The 20,489-nt window shown below is 60.7% G+C and overlaps 2 protein-coding genes and 1 long non-coding RNA gene across 7 annotated transcripts in view; 1 reads left to right on the top strand and 2 right to left on the bottom strand.

Annotated features, from left to right (window-relative positions):
- Nucleotides 1-4,839, top strand: LOC115338474 (coiled-coil domain-containing protein 81-like). 3 transcript variants are annotated; one of them, XM_041121970.1, is made up of 9 exons: nucleotides 1-83; nucleotides 246-365; nucleotides 593-654; nucleotides 968-1,121; nucleotides 1,901-2,157; nucleotides 2,472-2,557; nucleotides 2,935-3,059; nucleotides 3,545-3,653; nucleotides 4,269-4,839. In XM_041121970.1, the coding sequence occupies exons 2-9, from the start codon at nucleotides 293-295 to the stop codon at nucleotides 4,549-4,551; spliced, it is 1,149 nt and encodes a 382-aa protein (XP_040977904.1). In that variant the 5' UTR covers nucleotides 1-83; nucleotides 246-292; the 3' UTR covers nucleotides 4,552-4,839. The 3 variants fall into 3 exon arrangements, with proteins under 3 accessions (XP_040977904.1, XP_029862911.1, XP_029862910.1); XM_030007051.2 differs by having other exon boundaries at nucleotides 190-365; XM_030007050.2 differs by having other exon boundaries at nucleotides 7-83; nucleotides 278-365.
- Nucleotides 4,840-5,821: 982 nt separating this feature from the next.
- LOC115338475 lies at nucleotides 5,822-8,558 on the bottom strand. 3 transcript variants are annotated; one of them, XR_003922410.2, is made up of 2 exons: nucleotides 7,096-8,558; nucleotides 5,822-6,789 (listed from the first exon to the last, which is right to left on the bottom strand). It is a non-coding gene; the product is annotated as an uncharacterized LOC115338475 (long non-coding RNA). The 3 variants fall into 3 exon arrangements; XR_005931945.1 differs by having other exon boundaries at nucleotides 5,822-6,739; XR_003922411.2 differs by having other exon boundaries at nucleotides 5,822-6,548.
- A 406-nt stretch (nucleotides 8,559-8,964) lies between these two features.
- The window catches only part of CHD3 (chromodomain helicase DNA binding protein 3), a 49,205-nt gene continuing 37,680 nt past the window's right edge, over nucleotides 8,965-20,489 (bottom strand). The window contains 14 exon segments of the mRNA XM_030007049.2: nucleotides 8,965-9,479; nucleotides 9,976-10,102; nucleotides 10,807-10,970; nucleotides 12,943-13,138; nucleotides 14,903-15,035; nucleotides 16,892-17,000; nucleotides 17,088-17,201; nucleotides 17,463-17,562; nucleotides 17,722-17,857; nucleotides 18,586-18,590; nucleotides 18,592-18,698; nucleotides 19,383-19,413; nucleotides 19,415-19,546; nucleotides 19,986-20,130. Of these exon segments, the coding sequence (XP_029862909.1) occupies nucleotides 9,376-9,479; nucleotides 9,976-10,102; nucleotides 10,807-10,970; nucleotides 12,943-13,138; nucleotides 14,903-15,035; nucleotides 16,892-17,000; nucleotides 17,088-17,201; nucleotides 17,463-17,562; nucleotides 17,722-17,857; nucleotides 18,586-18,590; nucleotides 18,592-18,698; nucleotides 19,383-19,413; nucleotides 19,415-19,546; nucleotides 19,986-20,130 (1,603 nt within the window). The 3' untranslated portion in view covers nucleotides 8,965-9,375.

Here is a 20,489-nt window from a genome sequence, read left to right as displayed (position 1 = left end):
GGCCGAGACAGCACGGGCGTACGTTAGCTGGACACCGGACACGGAGGAAGGAGTCGATGGCCGTCCATCACAGAGTGCAGCAGGTCAGTGGGTGCCGTATCCCCCATGATCAGCCAATCAATCAGCAGCGGCCGTGTCACCACGGTGTCACAATGGGTCTGTGACGCGGCTGCCGGGGGGGTATAAAAGGAGCCGCGGGGTGGTGGGTCCTGCACCCCGGAGGGACGTCCGTAGGACGAACGCAGGGAGGAGCTCCTACGTGGCTGTTGCCCCCTAGGAGCGCTCCGCCGGCATGAGACAGACCAAGATGAACTTCTGGGACGGGATGGAGCACGCCTTCATGATGTCCAGCATCACCGCTGAAGGTACAGCCGTCCCCAGCCGCCGCCGGAGCGGAGCGTTGCGATGGCCAACGGTTGCGGCGTTGCGTGTGGGCGAGGCTCGGCGCTGCAGCCACCTCGGGGCCGTCTCCGTTTGGGACCGGGGACGGTGATGAGGGGGTGGATCCGCCACCGCGCCACGGCTCGGGGGTTGTTGGAGGGTTGAGAGCCGGCGGACGTGAAGCGTGACCCGGTTTTCCTTTCTTTTCCAGAGCGAACAGCCATCTGGGACGCCGTGGCCGGCTACGTTCAAGAACAGCTCTTGCTGCACAAGGTGGGGAGTCCCCATGACCCTGCAGTTACTCCTCCCCTCCTCCAAAAGCAGGAAACCCATCCCGAAAATCCCACTGATGGAAAAACAGGGCTGGCGCAAGGGTGGTAGCACCTCTGGTAGGTGGTATGGTGCCGTAGGGCTGATCCCGGTCGCTGGAGACCCTTGGGCTGCTTCCCAAAGTTCTCCCCACTGCCCCAGCAGCAGGAGCGGGCAGGATCCAACCTTGAAGCACCATCCCTGGACAGGGCCACCTCCAACTCTTCCGTCCGGCCAGTCGTCACCCTTCAATCCTTCCCTTCTTTTCCATTTGCAGGGAGTCCGGATTCCCACGCTCGGCTCCTTCGATACTGTCCCTAAACAGATCCAGGTTGGATGTGAGGCTGTGATTATCCAGCAGCCCGTCTTTCACCTGGCCAGGAATCTTGTGAATGTCCACAACCTGACGGACAACAAAGCCTACCTGCCTGGTAAGATGGCAGATTAAACCCTTGGTTGGCTGCGCGGCCATTGCATCCCTTCCCTGGGTCTGAGACGCTTCTCTAAAGCAACTCCCCCTCTGCAGACGAGGTCCAAAAATGATTTTTTTGGGGGGTTTTTTTGGGCAATGCGATGATGGCAATACGGCTGCAGAAGGGTCACTGGGTAAGCGTCTCCATCTGTCGTGGTTTAACCCCAGCCAGCAACTAAGCACCACGCAGCCGCTCGCTCACTCCCCCCCCACCCAGTGGGATGGGGGAGAAAATCGGGAAAAAGAAGCAAAACCCACGGGTTGAGATAAGAACAGTTTAATAGAACAGAAAAGAAGAAACGAATAATGATAATGATGACAACAGCAATAATGAAAGGATTGGAATGTACAAATGATGCGCAGTGTAATTGCTCACCACCCGCCGACCGGCACCCAGCTAGTCCCCGAGCCGCGATTCCCCGCCCCCACTCCCCAGTTCCTATACTGGATGGGACGTCCCATGGTCTGGAATACCCTGTTGGCCAGTTTGGGTCAGCTGCCCTGGCTGTGTCCTGTGCCAACTTCTTGTGCCCCTCCAGCTTTCTCGCTGGCTGGGCATGAGAAGCTGAAAAATCCTTGACATTAGTCTAAACACTACTAGCAGCAACTGAAAACATCGGTGTTATCAACATTCTTCTCATACTGAACTCAAAACATAGCACCGTACCAGCTACTAGGAAGACAATTAACTCTATCCCAGCTGAAACCAGGACACCATCCCTCTTGTGGTTTTTCCAGGAAACAAAGAGGTGGAGGCCCTTAAATACGCCAAGGTGGCTGCAGCCACCTGTGTGTCCCGGCAGAAAGCGGAGAGCTGCATCCAAGGCACCATATCCCTGCTCTCTTACTGCCTGGGGAAAGGGGAGAACATCGCCCTTGCCCTGAGGGACATTGGCGTGTTGCTCATTGAAGGCAGGAGGGTGCAAATGAAGTTCTACTACAACTTCATGGAGACGTTGTCCGGGAAGGAAAACTTGGGAAAAGCCGTTTTCAAGGTGAGCATTTCGGTTTCTCCGTGGCGCGGGCAGTCCCGCGGCGGTGTCCCGGCACTGCTTGCACGTGGCCCATCAGGACGTGGGCAGCCACTCGGTCCAGACGAGAGTTACGGTCCTACCAACTCTGGCTGCCTTGAGCTCCTCTGATATTGAGCGCCTCGGCCACGCCGAAGATGGTTTACCATCTTTGGGCTCTTCCGATATTGAGTGCCTCAACCGTGCCGAGGACATCCTACCGTCTTTGGGCTCTTCTGATATTGAGTGCCTTGGCCACGCCGAAGACGTCCTGCCATCTTTGGGTTCCTCTGTCGCAGGTCCCCCAGCTGCTGGACATGGTGGTGTCCCCAGTGGTACCCGTGGCCAGCCTGAGCTCCTCTGGCCGTGTCATCATCTTCCCCGAGTGAGTACGTTGGCGGCTGTAGCTGCTGTTCGATGCATTTGCTCCTTGTGACCAGGGGTGTCCTCCCACGGGGACACCAGACAGCGACTGTCATTGATGTCCCCACGTCGTAGTCGCTCCCGTCGGGCGGATCTGATGGGAAAGACAGATGAATTTAGCCAACGCTTTTATCCCACGGTGGCCTGGACTTCTTTGCCGGGGGACTCCATTTCCCAGGACTGTCCTTGGGGATGGGGCATGGTAGATTTGGGAAACACACGGTAGACTTGGGAAAACAATGGCCTGTACGGCAATGCCAAAATCTGCCCATGAGCAGGCGATCACGGCAAAGGCTGGTGATGCTCTGGGTCATGTCGGCGTCTTCTCCTTGTTTCCAGGTTTGAAATAGAGTTTGTGCCCAAACCACTGGCCAGGGATCTGCTCAAGACCTCGAGACAAGGCCCCGGTGAGGACAAGAAAATGAGAAGAGCCCGCTGGTCACCTTTTGGACAAGGCAGGAAAGGTAAAGCAGCTCCCAGCTCCTTTCCATAGCGCAGGCAACCAAATTCTGTCATTTGACGGGGCAATCACCAGCGCTGAGCGTCAAAAGGCTCCAACTTGTGCCAAAGCTTCACGCCAGCCTCGGCACAGCCTTTTGTCCTAACGACTTGTTAGCTTCACCAAAATGGAGGATGGTGATCCAAGGCCCCCTCCTCCCCACCAAGAATTGTTCCCCCCAAAAAGAGTCCCTGTCACCTCCCTGGCATCACCCGGCTCCTTGTTCCCAAACGTGGAGCTGATGATGCAGTCGGAAAATTAGGTTGGAAATGGGGAATGGGAGCAAGACCCGGTGTCAGGGAGGGTGCGAGGCTACGGTGGCGGCTGCGAGGGGAGCAGAACATCCCTCTTGGACATTTTGGGAAGAGGCCTGAGCACCCCTGGGTGTCAGCAGGGCCGACAGTGTCCCAGCGATGCTCTTCTGACGAGATCTCTCTTTCCTGCTTCCAGTGGGATCTCCTGGTTTTCCCTTTCCTGTTAGTCCAGACTCGATTAATACTGAAATACCACAGTTCTGGGAAATCACGGGGCCGAGGAAGAGGAAGAAGTCGCGGGTCAGGTGAGGTTGGAGGCTCAGGGCTGGTGTCTGCATGGGGTCATTTTGCCCGGAGAGGTGGTAGGTGCCCCATCCCTGGAAATATTCAAGGTCAGGTGGGACGGGGCTCTGAGCAACCTGATCTGGTTGAAGGTGTCCCTGACCATGGCAGGGGGGTGGGGTTGGACTGGATGGACCTTCCAAGGTCCCTTCCAACCCAAAACATTCTCTGATTCTACGATTGGACGGGGTCAAGGTCAGGTTGGACGGGGCTTGGAGCGACCCTACCGACTGGAAGATGTCCCTGACCGTGGCGGGGGGGTTGGGTTGGACTGGGTGGACCTTCCAAGGTCCCTTCCAATCCCGACTATTCTCTGATTCTGTGATTTTTCTGACCCAGCAAGAGCCCATTCCCCAGCCCCAAACACTCGCCCTTCATCGCTGCCCAACATCCCACCGGAGGGGTGGGATGGGGATGGCGGGAACCCCCCCCCCGTTTCACAAGGCTGGATCTTCTCCAGCACTTCAGAAGAGCCTCAGTGGGGCCTGGGGACACGGGGACCGCCGTGTGTCGGCCGAGGGTCCCGGCTCAGGGGGTATCCTTGGCTGAGCGGCCCCAACCCCATGGTGTCCTTCCAGGCAGCGGTCAGAGATCCCGAAGAGCTCCTCTGCCAAAAAGCAGCCAGTGACCAGGCGTCCGAAGGGCAAATCCATGCTCAAAGGCCAAACACCAAAGCAGAGCCAAGTGCAGGCACTGCCTCAGAGCTACGGAGAAGAAGGAATAGTGGATCAAATCCTCGCTGAAATGGCAGCGAGGAAGACGGTGAAAGCCAAGCCCGCCCATCCTCGGGGAGCCTTGACCTTCGAAACACCGGTAATAGCCATATTATCGACAACGAGCTCTGAGGCCAGCCTGCTCTAGAAGCCCACCTACGAGGTGCTCAGACGGCCGTCACCAAGACCAAAACGGCCAAAATAGTGACGTTTAGGCTTGAGAAATTCTGGCCAGTGCTGGAATAACCTCAGAAGGCGGTATTAGAGACCCGGAGCTCTGAGGCCAGCCTGCTTGAGGTGTCCCTCGATGAACATCGCTTGGTTTGATCCAACTGATGGGTGAGGGGACCAGCTCAACGCGATGCTCTCCTCGACCGGAGAGACCCTGGCTGGAATGATCAGGAAAAAGAGGAATAAAAACCACAGAGACGTTGCAGAAGAGTGTTGGCTTTTTTTAATTATGAACGAGGGGGAGAAGGGGTTTTACGGTTGGCCATGGCTCCAGGATTAGCCCAGTGTGGTCCTGGAAGCCGGGGGGCCGTCTGCGGGACCTTCCCTTGGGAATCTTTTCCATGGCCGCTATGGAAAGGAATCTGCTTATTTGGGCAAGGGAGGGCAACCGGGCCCTTTTGAACGATGCGGTGAAGATCTGAACGTCCCTGGAAGGGAACGGAGAAGGATGTGAGAGCAGCCAGGGAGACGTGGAGGGCACCTGAGCTTTCACCCAGGGCCATAAGGGACCGGGGAAGGGGAGAAAGCAAGGCTGAGCCCAGCTCTGCTGGGCTGGACTTTCTACTTCCACTTGTGGTAGAGCCAGGGCTCTTTACTATCCCATTTATTTCCCAGTTTATCCGATTTATACCCAATTTATATCCAATTTATATCTCTATTTATGAAATCCTTCAAGTAGGTGCCCTGTTTGGCCATCCCGTGGGCCACCCGCGCTGCCAGAAGGTCCATCTCCAGTCCCAGCCCTACGGCACTCGTGTCTCCTGCTGTTCTCCTTGCCCAAATCCACCGTATTCAATCCCGGAACCCAACCGGCCTCACAGAAACCTTTGGCTTAGGAGCACCCCCCCCCCTTCCAGGACCACGTTGGCCTGATTTCAAAGCTGTGGTGTCGCAGGGGAATTATTAAGTCAGCGTTATAGGGTTAACGAAAAGGTTTTATTAAACAATTCCAACTTAAACTTCTGGACAAATTCAGTTTGCAAGTGGTCAGCCAGCACTGCCTGAGCTATAGTGGGTGAATAAGTATATAATATAGTGGTGAACAGTTTATTGGCTGTTCAAAGTAAATTCTATCTCATCCCAGAAAAAAAAAAAAAAAAGGGAATTTTCTTTTATCCTCCTGCAGCAGCACCATAAATAACATGGTTTTGGGTGGGGTTTTTTTTTTTTTTGTTTTTTTTTTTTACTTACATCAAGTACTGCCATCCAGGGGCGAGTGGCTGCTTGGCAGGTGGCGGTTCATGCAGCAATATCCGCAAGAGGAGCGATGTCTGCATTTAACTTTCTAGCATCTATGATTAAGCGCCATCTCCTGTCTGGTTTTTTTATTGGCCACGCTGGAGAATTATCCAGGGAGGACGTTTGGGAGAGAATTTGTCTTTTTGCTAGGGCAGTTATAACCGCCGCAATATTGATTTATGATTGATGATGCCACGCATCAATTCTGCCCAGGCTGGGAGGGGGCGGAGGTTGGGTTGGCCATCTTGACCCTCCCGAGTGTTATTTTTGCCTTATTTCCTCCCCCCCTTTTTTTTTTTTTTTTTTTTTTTGCAATGAGGTATGGTTTTAAGACAGCAAGGGCTCCCCTTACCAGCAGTCTCATGGCTTGACGGTCTACAGGGGCAGTGGAAAGTTCACTTAATGGTCTTACTGGTACAGCAGTGGGCTCCCCGCTGCCATCCCAAGGGTCTTTGCCCCCCACCCAATACGCCACTCGGCACGTGGTAGAGCGCGGTTCGGTGTTAGGGGCTGCTCCCTCGGTCAAGGATGCTCCCGGTCCTCAAAAGCCGTCCGCTTCGTCTTGGTCTAAGTCAATACGGTCGTCTCCAGTGACGGCGATGCGCCACGTCGCTGCATTGTCCCTGCGGATTGGCCAGTTGAAGGGGATGCTGTGGAATGGTCTTCATGGTATTTCTCCGGTTGCCTCCCTGGGGTCCGGCAGATACCTCGGGTTTAATAATAAAATTATTCTGGTTCGTCTAATTCATTCTCCTGGCTAAGTTCTTGGTCGGGGTCCTCCCAGATGATCTCCATCCCCAACTTCCAAAGAGGGCTCACTCCGTGCCGCCGTAAATCACCAGCGATCGAATCCGCCATCCTGCCGGCTACGCCGATGAGGTGAATTACTGAGAGAAGCCATCGTTGGCAGGGTTAACTAAAGGGGTTTTATTAACGATTAAGTGACGATCAAAGGCTAATGAAGCGATGATTGAATGAAAATTAAACACTAATCAAATGGTGATTAGGCAATAATTGAATGGTAATTAAACAGTGATTTGACAATGATTTACATGATAATTTAGATGATGATTTAGAAGATAATTTAGACGATGATTTAGAAGATAATTTAGACGGTGGTCAAACACTCTACTACTTACTACACTTAATTAAGCCAAAGCTGCATATATTAATGTTGCTATCACACAATATCATTTTAGATCTAATATAAAACGTCACTCACCCCGTTGCGGATATCGGATGCCGGCTAAGGGGTCCCTCAGCCTCGAGGGGTGACCTTGGGAGACGTCTTTGCTCAAGGGGAGACGACCGCCGTGCAGTGCGGGAGACCTCAATGGGCTCGGGGGGGGGGGGGGGGCTGCAGGGTGAGGGTTGGGTGGTAGAACAAGCGCAGAGCCCCGGTGTTGGTGGGGTGAAGGGGCTACCAAGGGACGGTTGGGGGGTGGCCACCAACAGCTTTCAGTCCTGGCCGCTCAGGTGTGGGAGGGGTCGCTGGGTCCGGGCTGATGGCCCCCCCCCCCCAGGATTAATGACCCATCATTGATGGTTCACCAGCGTGATGAGCCCTCGCGGTTAACGACTTTGAGCTTGATGGGCCCAAGGATTGATGGGACCCTGGGGTTTACCACCCCAAGGGTGCTGGGTACCCTGTTAACCACCCCAAGGTGGGATGTTCTCCCAGGGTTGACCCCCCCAAAGGGTGATAGACCCAAGGTTGGATGGGTCCCTAGAGTTGCCCACCCATCAATGATGGGTGGGTGATGGGTACCCAGGGTGATGGAACCCTCTTTGGTCATTGCAACCCATGGGTGAGCACCCTGGGGGGGGGGCTTAAGGGCCAGGAAATTGCGATGAGATCCTTCTGCCCCCCCCCCCCCCCCCGGCAACCCTACATCCCCTGGGATCATCCCAGTTGGACAGGCCCCCAGGAGGTCCAACGTGGGGACGGCCCTTGGGGACACCAGGGCTTGAGAAGCTGGGGTCCCCAGATGCCTGGGGACATGGGGAGGGGGATGACGGGGTCTCCCGGCTGCCTGGATCCCCTGGGAAGGGGTTGGGGTGCTCCTAGACCCAGAGCCGGCCCGGCACAGCGCCGCAAATGGGTGACACCCACCCAGACCCCCCCCCACCCCTTCCCTTCCTCCGGCCTCACCTCATCTGTCTGTCCATCCTCTGGTACCCAACACCCTCCATCCGTCCCTGCATCTGTCCGTCTGTCCCTCTGTCCCCTCGTTCCTCCATCCCTGTCCTCATCCCTCCGTCTGTCCCTTCCTCCCTCCAGGCAGGAGCCAGCTGTCACATCATGTCCCCAGAGGGCTCACGGTGTCCCCACAGGGCCTCATCGTGTCCCCAAAGGCCGTTAGGTCACCATGGCCCTGACGGTTGTCCTCGTGATGCCACCACAGTCACGCTGGTCACTGTGGCTGTGCTGTCCCCGTGACTCTGCTGGTGACAATCCCTATAACCATGACCACGGGGATGATGGTCCCCATGGCAGCACCGATGGCCAAGCTGGCGGCCATCCCCATGGTGGCCATGGCCAGCAGCCTTGACCACGCTGGTGACCAACCCTATGACCACACTGGTGGCCACGATCACACGGTTGACCATTCCCATGGCCACGACTGTAGTCGTCCCCATGACCATACCAGTGGCCGTCCCCATGACTTCTGGTGGCCATGACCACACGGTTGACCATTCCCATGGCCATGACTATAGCCGTCCCCATGACCATACCAGTAGCTGTCCCTGTGACTTCTGGTGGCCATGATCACACAGTTGACCATTCCCACGGTGGCCACGACTGTAGCTGTCCCCATGACCATACCAGCGGCCACCTCCATGACTTCTAGTGGCCATGACCACACGGTTGACCATTCCCATGGCCATGACTGTAGCCGTCCCCATGACCATACCACTGGCCATCGCCATGACTTCTGGTGGCCAAGACCACACGGTTGACCATCCCCACGCTGCCCATGACCGCGGCCATCCCTACGACCGTGACATGTGACCGTCCCCACAGTGGCGAGCCCCCCGGTCGCCATCCCCACGGGTGACGGTGACGCCGAGGGACGAGCGGAGCCGGGTGCCGTAGCCAAGGAACCGGGTTTTATTCTGCTGCGGTTAAACAAGTGCCCGAGCCCCGGGGCGGGAGGGAGGGGGGGGCCCTGGGGACACCGGGGGACCCCGGAGAGGACACCGGGGCCACCCGGACACCGGGATCCCCCCCACCACCGGGGATATATATATATATTCATATTTATAGTTGCAGTGGTCCTCGTCACCCCCCGAAACACCCCCACCCCTGGGTGCTGCCCCACCCCCCGCACCGGATTTAGGGTGAAACGAGGCATTTCTGGCAGTGTGGGGGCCCCCCCCCGCCGCCGGCCGCCACCGCCTCCGGATTGGGGGCGGATCGGGGGCGGGGGTGTGGGGGGGGGGCAGCCCCGGGTGGGGGAGCGGGGGTGTGGGGGGGGGGCCCCCCACGGCCCCCCCCCCCTCAGTCGTCGATACAGATGACTTCGCCCCCGCGCGGCTCCTTCTTCTCCGGCCCTTCGGCCTCGCGCTCCCGTTTCACCAGCACTGGGGGGCCGTTGGCGGCGGCTGCGGGGTGGGGGGGGGGGGGAAGGACCCAGGTGTCTGGGGTGGGGGGTCCAGACACACACCCCCACACTGACACCCCCCCAGGGACCCACGCATCCGGGGCACCCCCCTCCCTGGGACCCAGGCACCCTTCTCTGATAGATCCATGCACCCAGGGACCCCCCACCCATGGACCCAGGCATCCGGGACCCCCCCCCCCCCCACTCCAGGCATCCTGACCCCCCACCCAAGGACCCAGACATCCAGGACCCCCCACCCAAGGACCCAGGTGCCCTGGGACACCCCCTTCGTGGCACCCAGGTGTCCGGGACCCCCCCCCCGTACTCAAGGACCCAGACGTCCAGGACCCCCCACCCAAGAACCCAGGCATCCGGAACCCCCCCCACCCCAGGGACCCAGGCATCCAGACCCCCCACCCAAGGACCCAGGTGCCCTGGGACACCCCCCACCCACGGACCCAGGTGCTGGGGTGTCCCCCACCCATCCGGGTGCTCACCGGTGATGAAGGAGCCAGGCGGCATCTGGCTGTAGTTGGCCCCTCCAGGGGGGAGGGCTCCGGCCGGGGGGGTCCCAAAGGTGCCCCCATAGCTCTGGGGGGTGGCATAGGGCCCCGGCGGGAAGGTCTGGAGAGATGGGGACACTGCTGTCACCCCCCTCCCCGCCCCGCCTGCTGCCACCAGGATGGGGGGAGGCGCTTCCGGAAAGGTCCGGATGGGGCTCCCCGAGGTGGGTGTCCCCACGGGAGGGACATCCCCGCGTGTCCCCAGGGCTGAGGGTGCTCCCAAAGATGGGGATGTCCCCAGGAGGGTGGCCCTGGGGCAGGGTGTCCCCAGTCTGGGTCCCCAAGGCAGGCAGGTAAGGGTCCCCTAGGTGGGGGGGGGGGGTTCTCCCATGGAAGGGAAGGTCCCCAGGGAAGGGATGTCCCCAAGGTGAGGGATGTCCCCAGGGTGAGGGGAGCCCCAAAGGTGAAGAACGTCCCCAAGGTGAAGAACGTCCCCCAAAATGCAGGGGGGGATTGTCTCCCCAAGGCAAGGGATGTCCCCAAAGTGAGAGGTGTCCCCAAGGAAAAGGTGTCCCCAAGAAGGGATGTCCCCAGGGTGGGATATCCTTAAAGTGAGGGATGTCCCCAAGCTGGGGGGGGGGGATGTCCCCAAGAAAGGGATGTCCCCAAGAAAAGGATGCCCCCAAGATACAAAACGTCCCCACAGTGAGGCACGTCCCCAGGATGGGACGTCCCCAGGGCGAAGGCCATCCCCAGGGTGAGGAAAGGACGTCCCCGAGGTGGGGGGCACGACGTCCCCAAGGCGGGGTGGGGGCTGCGACTTACGGGCGGGGGGTGGCTCTCGGTGCCCTTGCTGGCGAGGCGGCTGAGGATGCTGCGCTCCGACATCTGGAGGCGGGCGGCGATGGGGGGGATGCGGGAGAGGGTGGCGGGGAGGCGGGTGACGTCCGCCTTCATGTCGCTCAGCAGCTCCTCCAGTTGGTTCAGCACTGGCACCGGGGGGAGAGAGAGAGAGAGAGAAAGAGGGGCGGGGGGGGGCCCGTCAGCGCCAGGGGGCCGCCCCGCGCCTACTCACAACTTACTCATAGGTTACTCATAGGTTACTCAGAGGCTACTGGAAGGGGGTGGCGGGGTGGAGATACTCACGTGAGAACAGGGAGTGGGGTGGGGAGGGGGAGGGGAAGCCTGAGAGCTACTTAAGGGATACTCGGGGCGGGGGCGGGGGGGATGCACCTACTCGGGGGATGCACCGGCGGGGAGTGGGGGCATGCTCCAGGGTGGGAGGACTCCGAGGTACTCTGGGTATGAGCCTTGAGTACTCTGGGTGTACTCCTTACGCACTCCAGGCATACTCCTTACACACACTGGAGATACTCGGGTTATACTATTTACTCTGAGTATATTCTCTAGACACACTGGAGATACTTCAGGTTTACTCTTTACGCTCTGGGTATACTCCTTAGACACACCAGAGATACTCTGGGTGTACTCCTCACACGCTCTGGGCATACTCCTTAGACACACCAGAGATACTCTGGGTGTACTCCTCACACGCTCTGGGCATACTCCTTAGACACACCAGAGATACTCTGGGTATGTTCCTTGGACCCTGTGGGTATACTCCTTAGACACACCAGAGATACTCTGGGCGTACTCCTCACATACTCGAGGTCTACAGTCTAGACACACTGGAGCTACTCTGGGTACGCTCTATTAGAGACACCAGAGATACTCCAAGCTTAGGCACTTGAGGGTCTACGCTGTAGCTACACTGGAGTTACTCCAGACATACTCCTTAAACACCCCAGGATACTCTCTAGACACACCAGAGCTATTCCAGGTATAATGTTTAGTGACACCTGAGATACTCTGGGGATACTCCTTAGTCACTCTGGGCATGTTCTGTAGATACACCAGAGATACTCTGGGTATGCTCCTTAGACACTCTGGATACACTCTTTAAGCACTCCGGAGATACTCTGGATATACTCCTTAGACACACTAAAGATACTCCAGGTATACTCCTTGGATACACCAGAAATACTCCAGATCCATGCTATAGCCACCCCAGAGATACTCTGGGCATCCTCATCACTTGCTCCTGCTCAGGGCTAAGAGGCTGCAGCCATATCACCGATACTCTGGGGATACTCATTACACAGCCCCTGAGTTCCTCCGGGCCCCAGAGATCCTCTGCACAGATCCATCAGCCTACACCAATGATACTCACTGCTTACTCCAGTGATACTGCTGGCAAAGACATTACAGACACCAGAGATACTCTGGGCTATACTCAGCACATTCCTCTGGAGTACTCCGGGCTTACTCATTAAATAGACCAGAGATACTCTGGGCATACACCAGAAGTACTCTGGGAAAATACTGCCCATACCCCAGGGATACTCCAGGCAAAGCCGTGACATGCAAGCAGGGAGACCCCGTCCGTACATCAGCATTACTCCAGGCTTACTCATTACATGCACCAGGGCTACGCTGGCCACCGGGATACTCAGAATATACTCCTTCCATGCCCCCCAAATACTCTGGGTAAATACGTTACATACTCCAGAAGTACACGGGACATACTAGTGACATACTCCAGACTTACACTACAGACACTCAGCAGATACATCTTAGCGCAAAGCGACAGAGGCACCCGCCTGCTCCTCACGCACCCCGGAGCCCCGTGGCCGCCCTAAATCCGCACCCCGCCTTACTCCGAGCTTACTCCAGGTTTACTCACACCCCAAAAACCCCTCAGGGACCTTCCAGCAGCTGCCCCGCCACCCCCCTGCACCCTTTCCGCCCCCCTCCGGCCGCCAGAAAGCACACGCAGAGCAAGGATACACCGGGAGCCGGTTGGGAGGAGAACCCCACTTTAATGATTGAGAGCGCGGTACAGAGGTGCGAGGCGCTACACGGGGCGTCCGCGCCGGGCGCGCCGGCCCACCCGCCTCTTACCCTTGTGCAGGACGGCGTTCGCGGGCTTGTTGCCCGCCAGCGACTCCTTGGACAAGTGCTGGTGGCTCTCGGCCAGGCACTCGACCTCGGCGAAGCGGGTGTTGAGGGCCATGGCGGGGTGGCTCGGGTCTTGCGTCATGTTCAGGTAGGCGGCGCGACGGAGCTGCTCCTCGATCACCAGCGCCTGCTCCAGTAGCTGGGGGGGGGGGGGGGGGGGGGGGAGCGGAAAGGGAGAAGGGTGGCGGAGGGGACCCAGGCGTCCGGGCACCCAGCTCCGACCTCACCCGTCGCTTAGAGGACCCAGGCACGCAGGCGCCCAACTCTGAAGGCATCCACGCGCCCAACTCCGACCTCACACCCCAGCGAGGCCCAGAAAGTGTCCAGGCGTCCAGGCACCCAACTCTGACCTCACCCATCGCTTAGAGCACCCAGGCAACTGGGCACCCAACTCTGACCTCACACCCCAACACGGCCCAGAGAGGACCAAGGTGTCCATGCACCCAACTCTGACCTCACACCCCAACAACGCCCAGAGAGGACCCAGGCATCTGGGCACCCAACTCTGACCTCACACCCCAACAAGGCCCAGAGAGGACCAAGGTGTCCATGCACCCAACTCTGACCTCACACCCCAACAACACCCAGAGAGGACCCAGGCATCTGGGCACCCAACTCTGACCTTGGGTGTCCATGAACCCAACTCTGACCTCACACCCCAACAATGCCCAGAGAGGACCCAGGCGTCCGGGCACCCAACTCTGACCTCACACCCCAACAAGGCCCAGAGAGGACCCAGGCGTCCAGGCACCCAACTCTGACCTCACACCCCAACAAGGCCCAGGAAGGACCCAGGCATCCGGGCACCCAACTCTGACCTTGGGTGTCCATGAACCCAACTCTGACCTCACACCCCAACAACGCCCAGAGAGGACCCAGGCGTCCAGGCACCCAACTATGACCTCACACCTCAACAAGGCCAAGGAAAGACCCAGGTATCCGGCCACACAACTCTGACCTCATATCCCAACAAGGCCCAGGAAGGACTCAAGCGTCCAGGCACCGAACTCTGACCTCACACCCAAAAAGGGCCCAGAGAGGACCCAGATACCCGCGCACCCAACTCTGACCTCGCACCCCAACAAGCCCCAGAGAGCACCCAGGCATCCGGACACCCGCCTATGACCTCACCAATCACTTAGAGGACGCAGGCATGCAGGCACCCGACTCTGACCTCACCCATCGCTTAGAGCACCCAGGCAACCGGGCACCCAACTCTGACCTCACACCCCAACAACGCCCAGAGAGGACCCAGGCGTCCAGGCACCCAACTCTGACCTCGCATTGTGACCTCACACCCCAACAGAGCCCAGAGGTGACCCAGGCGTCCGGGCACCCATCGCTGACCTCACCCCCCACCAGCCTCTTGCACGAGGCCCCTCATTGGCCGAGCCCCACCCTCTCGTGCGCAGCCCACGTGCAAGCTCCGCCCCCTTTCCGTGGCCACCTCCCCCCCTACCTGGGCACTTGTGCAAGAACTTGTTGTGCCCGGACCCTTGTGCAAGCCCAACCCTCACGGGAGCCCAGGCCTCACATGAGCCTGGTCCCCGTGCGAGGCCCTTGTGCAAAAGCCTCGTGCGAGCGCAGCCCTTGCACGAGTGCCACACTCGCACGTACGCAGCCCTCATGCAAGCCCCTTGCGCAAGCGCGGCCCTTGAGCACGCCCCTGGTACGAGGCAGCAGACCCCCGGCTTGAAACCGGCCCTCGTGCGAGGCCCTCGGCACAAGCCCAACCTTAGCGCGAGACCCTCGTGCGAGACCCTCGTGCAAGCCCCCGGCGCAAAAGCAACCGCTGCGCGTGCTTCTTGTACCAGCACCGCCCTGGCTCGAGCCCCAGGCTGGCGCCAGCCCCGTGCAAGCGCAACCCTCATGCAAACCCTCGTGCGAGCCCTCGTGCACTCACTTTGAAGCGGCGTGCGAGGAACTTGTTCTTCATCTCGAGGAAGTTTCCCTTGGAGGCTTCGCCCTTGAAGGGTTCGTTGATGACCCCGAAGGCGCCGTCGTTCTGGATGTCCGTCCAGCGCGCGTAGCCGTGGCTGCGCGCTAAGGACTGTCACCGTGTCACCGTGTCACCGTGTCACCGTGTCACCCCGTCACCCCAACGTTCCCCCTTCACCCCCCACATCCAGTGCGCGGAGCCGTGGCTGCGTGCTAAGGGCTGCCGCCTCGTCACCACCGCCGCGTCACCATCACCACATCACCGTGTCACCATCACCACGTCACTGTGTCACCATCACCACCACGTCACCGTGCCACCTTGTCCCCAACATCCCCTAGGTCATCACCCAGCCAGCGCACGGAGGTGCGGATGCATGTTAAGGACTGTCACCACAGCACTGTCACCGCCACGTCACCGTCACCGCACCATCGCTGCATCACCACCGCATCACCGAGTCACCGCATCACCGTCACCACGTCACCCTGTCCCCAGTGTCCCTCTCACCCCCTCCCATCATACCCTGTCCAGTGCACAGAGCTCTGGCTGCGCGCTAAGGGCTGTCACCGTGTCACTACATCACCATGTCACCACGTCACCTTGTCCCCAGTGTCCCCCTTACCCCCACAACCAGCGTGCGGAGCCATGGCTGCGTGCTAAGGGCCGCTGCTGTGTCACCACCGCCACGTCACCGTGTCACCATGTCACTGTCACCACGTCATCTTGTCCCCGCCCAGGTCATCACCCAGCCAGCACACGGAGACGTGGAAGCACGTTAAGGACTGTCACCCCATCAGCATCACGTCACCGTATCACCACTGCATCACCATCACTATGTCACCGTGTCACCACGTCACCCTGTCCCCAATGTCCCTGTCATTCCTCCTCACATCATCCCACGTCCAGCACGTGGAGCCACGGCTGCACGGTAAGGACTGTCAGCGCGTCACTGTGTCACCACCACAACATCACGACGTTCCTGCATCACCGTCACCATGTCACCCGGTCCCCAACGTCTCCCTCTTGTCCCCCCAGGTCATCCCCCCTCCAGCACACGGAGCTGTGGTTGCATGCTAAGGACTGTCACCATGTCAACATTACCGTGTCACCACTGTGTCACCATCACCGCGTCACCATCACCACGTCACCCTGTCCCCAGCATCCCCCTCATTCTCCCCAGGTCATCCCCCTGTCCAGCACGCAGAGCCGTGGCTGCACGCTAAGGACTGTCACCGCGTCACTGTGTCACCAAAGCCGTTGTCACCGTCACTGCATCACCTTCACCACATCACCACATCACTATCACTGCGTTGCCCTGTCCCCAACGTCCCTCTCATCCCCCCCATGCTAAGGACTGTCACCGTGCCACTGCATCACCACCGCTGTGTCATTGTCACATCACCGTCACCACATCACCCTCACGGCGTCACCCTGTCCCCAGTGTTCCTTTTGTCCCCCCCAAAGGTCATCTCTGTTCAGCGCTTGGAACCATGGCTCTGCGCTAAGGACTGTCACCCTGTCACTGTGTCACCATCACGGTGTCACTGTCACCAGATCACGAAGGTCACCTTCACCCCCGCCCAGGTCACCCCTGCTAGCACACAGAGTCGTGGCCGCTAAGGACAGCCACCACGTCACCGCGTCACCGTGTCCCCAACATCACCTCCTCCTCCGTCACCTCCCCCTGAGGACTGCCCCCAGCGTCACCATCACCACCGTCCCCAACATCACCACCGCCTTTGCGTCACCCGCCCCTGGGTCACCCCCACCCTAGTGTCACCCTCCTTGGTGCTGCCACCAGCACCAACCCTGGGGAGGATGACAGCACCCGTGGGGGAACCCAGGAGTGCCGCGAGGGGACCTATGCGTGCCGGGGAGGGGACACCTACGTGTGCCGGGGAGGGGACACCCCCACGTGCCGGGGACGGGGGACACCCACGCGTGCCGGAAGGATACAGGACGATGCCGGCCAGCAGCCAGTAGTCGTGGCGCCGGTGCCAAATTTCATTGAGCTTCCCCGAGGAGATGGCGGCGCGCTCCTCGTTCTGCCACAGCGTGTGCAGCTCTGCGGGTGGGGGTGTCAGGGAGGCGGGAACCCTGGCGTGTCCCCCCCGGCCCCTCCCCGGCCCCCCCCTCCCCGTCACCCACTCACCCGTGAAGCCGCCGTCGGCGATGTTGAACATGAAGCGCGGCTTCTCGGCTTTGTCATCCCGCCGGCCGTTGGCACGCGCCTCCAGCTTGGGCTCTTTCTCGGCCTTCACCTCCTCTGCGTGGGGGACACACACGGGGGTCAGCACCATTTTGCAACCCCACTCTGACCTCCCCAAACCACCCCAAGCTCCGCCCCCACCCCAGTAAGCAGGAAGACGTTATCAGCCATCAGTAGGCTTCACAGTGAACGTGACAAGATTAAGAGCAGAGATGCTCCAGGCGCATCCCTTTGGTTAAGCCCCGCCCCTTCTGACTTGGCTGCAGCCCTGGGTGGGCTAGACCCCGCCCCCTGCAGTCAAGCCCCGCCCCCAGGTACCTCGTTTAGGGTCAAGATCCCCCGGCCGCTCCTTGGGCTCCTCCTCGGGGGGTTTTCTCGTCGCCCTTCTCTCCCCCGGGACCCTTCTCGGCCTCGGAGCCTGCAGGGAGGGGCAGGGGTGCTCAGACACCTGGGTGGCCTGGGGGATTTGGGGGGGGCACCCAAAGCCCTGGGTGCCCTAGAGGGATGGTGGTGGAGGGGGGCACCCAAAGCCCTGGGTGCCCTGGACACCCAGGATGGGGCGGGGGTGGGGGCTCACCTGTTCGCTCCTCGCGGGCCGGGGGCCCTTCGGCCTCGGGCTCCCGCTGGCCGGGTCCCTCCTCCTCCTCTCCCTTCCGCGGCCCTTCGGCCTCGCTGCCATCGCCTGGGGACGGTGGCATCTCGGGGACAGGAGGCTGTAGGGACGGGGTGGGGGGGGGGGGGGGCATCACCCCGGATGCCTGGGTACCCCCATCATGACATCCCCCCCTCCCCGTACCCCCAGAGTGACCGCAGGGGGGCATGGGGACAATGGTGGGGAGGGGACAGGGATGGGGAGCGAGGGGACAAGGACAGAGGGGACGGGGATGGGGACAGGACATCCTGACACAGGGTCAGGGTGGGAGAAGAGGACAGAGAGGGGACAGGGACAAGGACAGGAGGGTGACGACAGCGTTGGGGACAGAGGCGGGGTTGGGGACAAGGACAAGGATGGGGCGGAGGACAGGGCTGGGGGACACGAGTGGGAATGGGGTGGGGACAGGGTTGGGGCAGGCAGGGACAAGGAGAACATGACTAGGGACAGGGTTGGGGACAGGGAGGGCACGATGGGGGACAGGGACTGGGACAGGGACGGGGACAGGGACAACGAGGACATGACTGGGGACAGGGTTGGGGACAGGGATGGGACAGAGTTGGGGACAGGAAGGGCACGATTGGGGACAGGGACAACAAGGACATGATTGGGAACAGGGTTGGGGACAGAAAGGACTTGATCGGGGACAAGGATGGGGACAGAGTCGGGGACAAGGAGAACACGACTAGGGACAGGGATGGGGACAGGGAGGACGTCACCAGGGACAGGGAAGACATCACTACAGACAGGGACAAGGAGGACAGGGTTGGGGACAGCCCTGTCACCCACCTCTGTCTCCATCTTCTCGGGGCCTTTAGGCTCCTTCTCGTCCCTGGTGTCACCATCGTCCCTGTCTGGGGGTGGCCCTGGCCCGTCCCCACGCTCGCTGGGCGCCGGCGTGGCTGCGGACAGGGGACGTTAGGACATGGGGACACGAGGTGTCCCCAGCACCCTGCCCGTGTCCCTGGGCCCCTGTCCCTGTGTCCCCCACGTCCCCGTGCCCAGCCCGGCATCCCCATGTCCCCATGCTCTGTCCCCAGTGTCCTTGTCCCCTGTCCCCCATGTCCTCACATCACCCCCGCACCCTGTCCCCACGTCCCCATGTCCCCTGTGTCCCCATTCCCTGTCCCATCCCCCCATGTCCCATGTCCCTGCCCTATGTCCCCCATGTCCCCTGTCCCTCTGTCCCCATCCTGTCCCCCATGTCCCTGTCCCCTGTCCCTCGTGTCCCCCCATCCCATGTTCCCCATCCCTGTGTCTCCAATCTGTCCCCCATGTCACCGTGTCCTCATCCCATGTCCCCCCATCCCATCCCCCCCATCCCCATGTCCCCATCCCGTCCCCCATGTCCCCATCCCCATCCTATGTCCCCCATCCCCGTGTCCCTATGCTGACCCCCATGTCCTCCCCTGTCCCCTGGGTCCCCCCCCCATCCCCTGTCCCCATCCTGTTCCCCATGTCCTCCCCTACACCCCCCCCCCAATCCCATCCCCACCCTGTCTCCCATATCCCCATCCCCGTATCCCCATCTTGTCCCCGCCGTCACCCGCCCCGGCCCCATGTCCCTGTCCCCTGTCCCCCAGTACCGGGCGTGGGGGGGCCGGGGCTGGGGGGGGCCGCTCTGTTCGGGGCTGGGGGGGCAGGTCTTGGCGGGGGAGGAGGCGCGGGAGGAGCGCTTGGAGTCGGCGCTGGGCTCCGGGGCCAGCTCGGGCAGGCTCCAGCGCCCGTTGATGTGCTCGAACTCCTGCACCTACGGGGGCACCCAGGTGTCAGGGGTCGGGGGGGGGGGGGGGCACCCAGGCATGCAGGGGCACCCAGGCATCGGGGAGGGACCCAGGTGTCTGGGAGCTGCACCCCCCCAAGCACTCATTCATACAGGGAGCCAGGCACCCAGAGGGGACCCAGCTGTCTCGGGGGGGGGGGGGGGGCACCCAGGTGGCTGAGGGGGCACCTAGGTGTCCGGGGGGGGCACCCAGGCATGCAGGGGGACGCAGGCATCCAGGAGGGACCCAAGTGTCTGGGAGCTGCACCCCCCTAAACAGATTTATACAGGGAGCCAGGCACCCAGAGGGAACCCGGGCACCCTGGAGGGGGGACACACAGGCACCCGGGGAGGGGACCCAGGTGTCCAGCGGGGACCCAGGCACCCGGGGAGGACACCCGGGCGCCCCGGGGAGGGGGGGTCGTACCTTCTTCTTGACGAGGGACATGACGCCGATGCGGGTCAGCACCTGCTGCCGCGAGAGCCCCTCCCGGGGGACCCCGTCCGCGAAGGTCTCGGAGCCGTCGGCCCCCGGCTCGCACAGGTGACGCATGAACAGGGACACGTAGGCCCTGGGGGACATGCTCAGGGCCACCGCCTGCTGCCACCCCTTCCCCCGGCCCCTCCAGGGGCCCTTGTCCCCTCAGACCCCCTCCCCAGGGTCCCTTGTCCCCATAGACCCCCTCCCCAGGGTCCCTTGTCCCCTCAGACCCCATCCCCAGGGTCCCTTGTCTCTGTCCTCAAGGTCTTGTCCCCACAGACCCCATTCTCAGGGTCCCTGTCACCATCCCCGAGGTCCCTGTCCCTAGGGTCCCTTGACCCCATAACCCTGTCCCCAGGGACCCTTGTCCCCGTAGTCCCCCTCCACAAGGCCCCTGTCCCAAGTGTCCCTTGTCTCCATAGCTCCTGTACCCAGTGTCCCCTGTCCCCA

This window comes from Aquila chrysaetos, unplaced genomic scaffold (assembly GCF_900496995.4).
Source record: "Aquila chrysaetos chrysaetos unplaced genomic scaffold, bAquChr1.4, whole genome shotgun sequence".
NCBI classification, from domain to species: domain Eukaryota; kingdom Metazoa; phylum Chordata; class Aves; order Accipitriformes; family Accipitridae; genus Aquila; species Aquila chrysaetos.
This window is presented reverse-complemented; position numbering and strand designations above follow the sequence as displayed.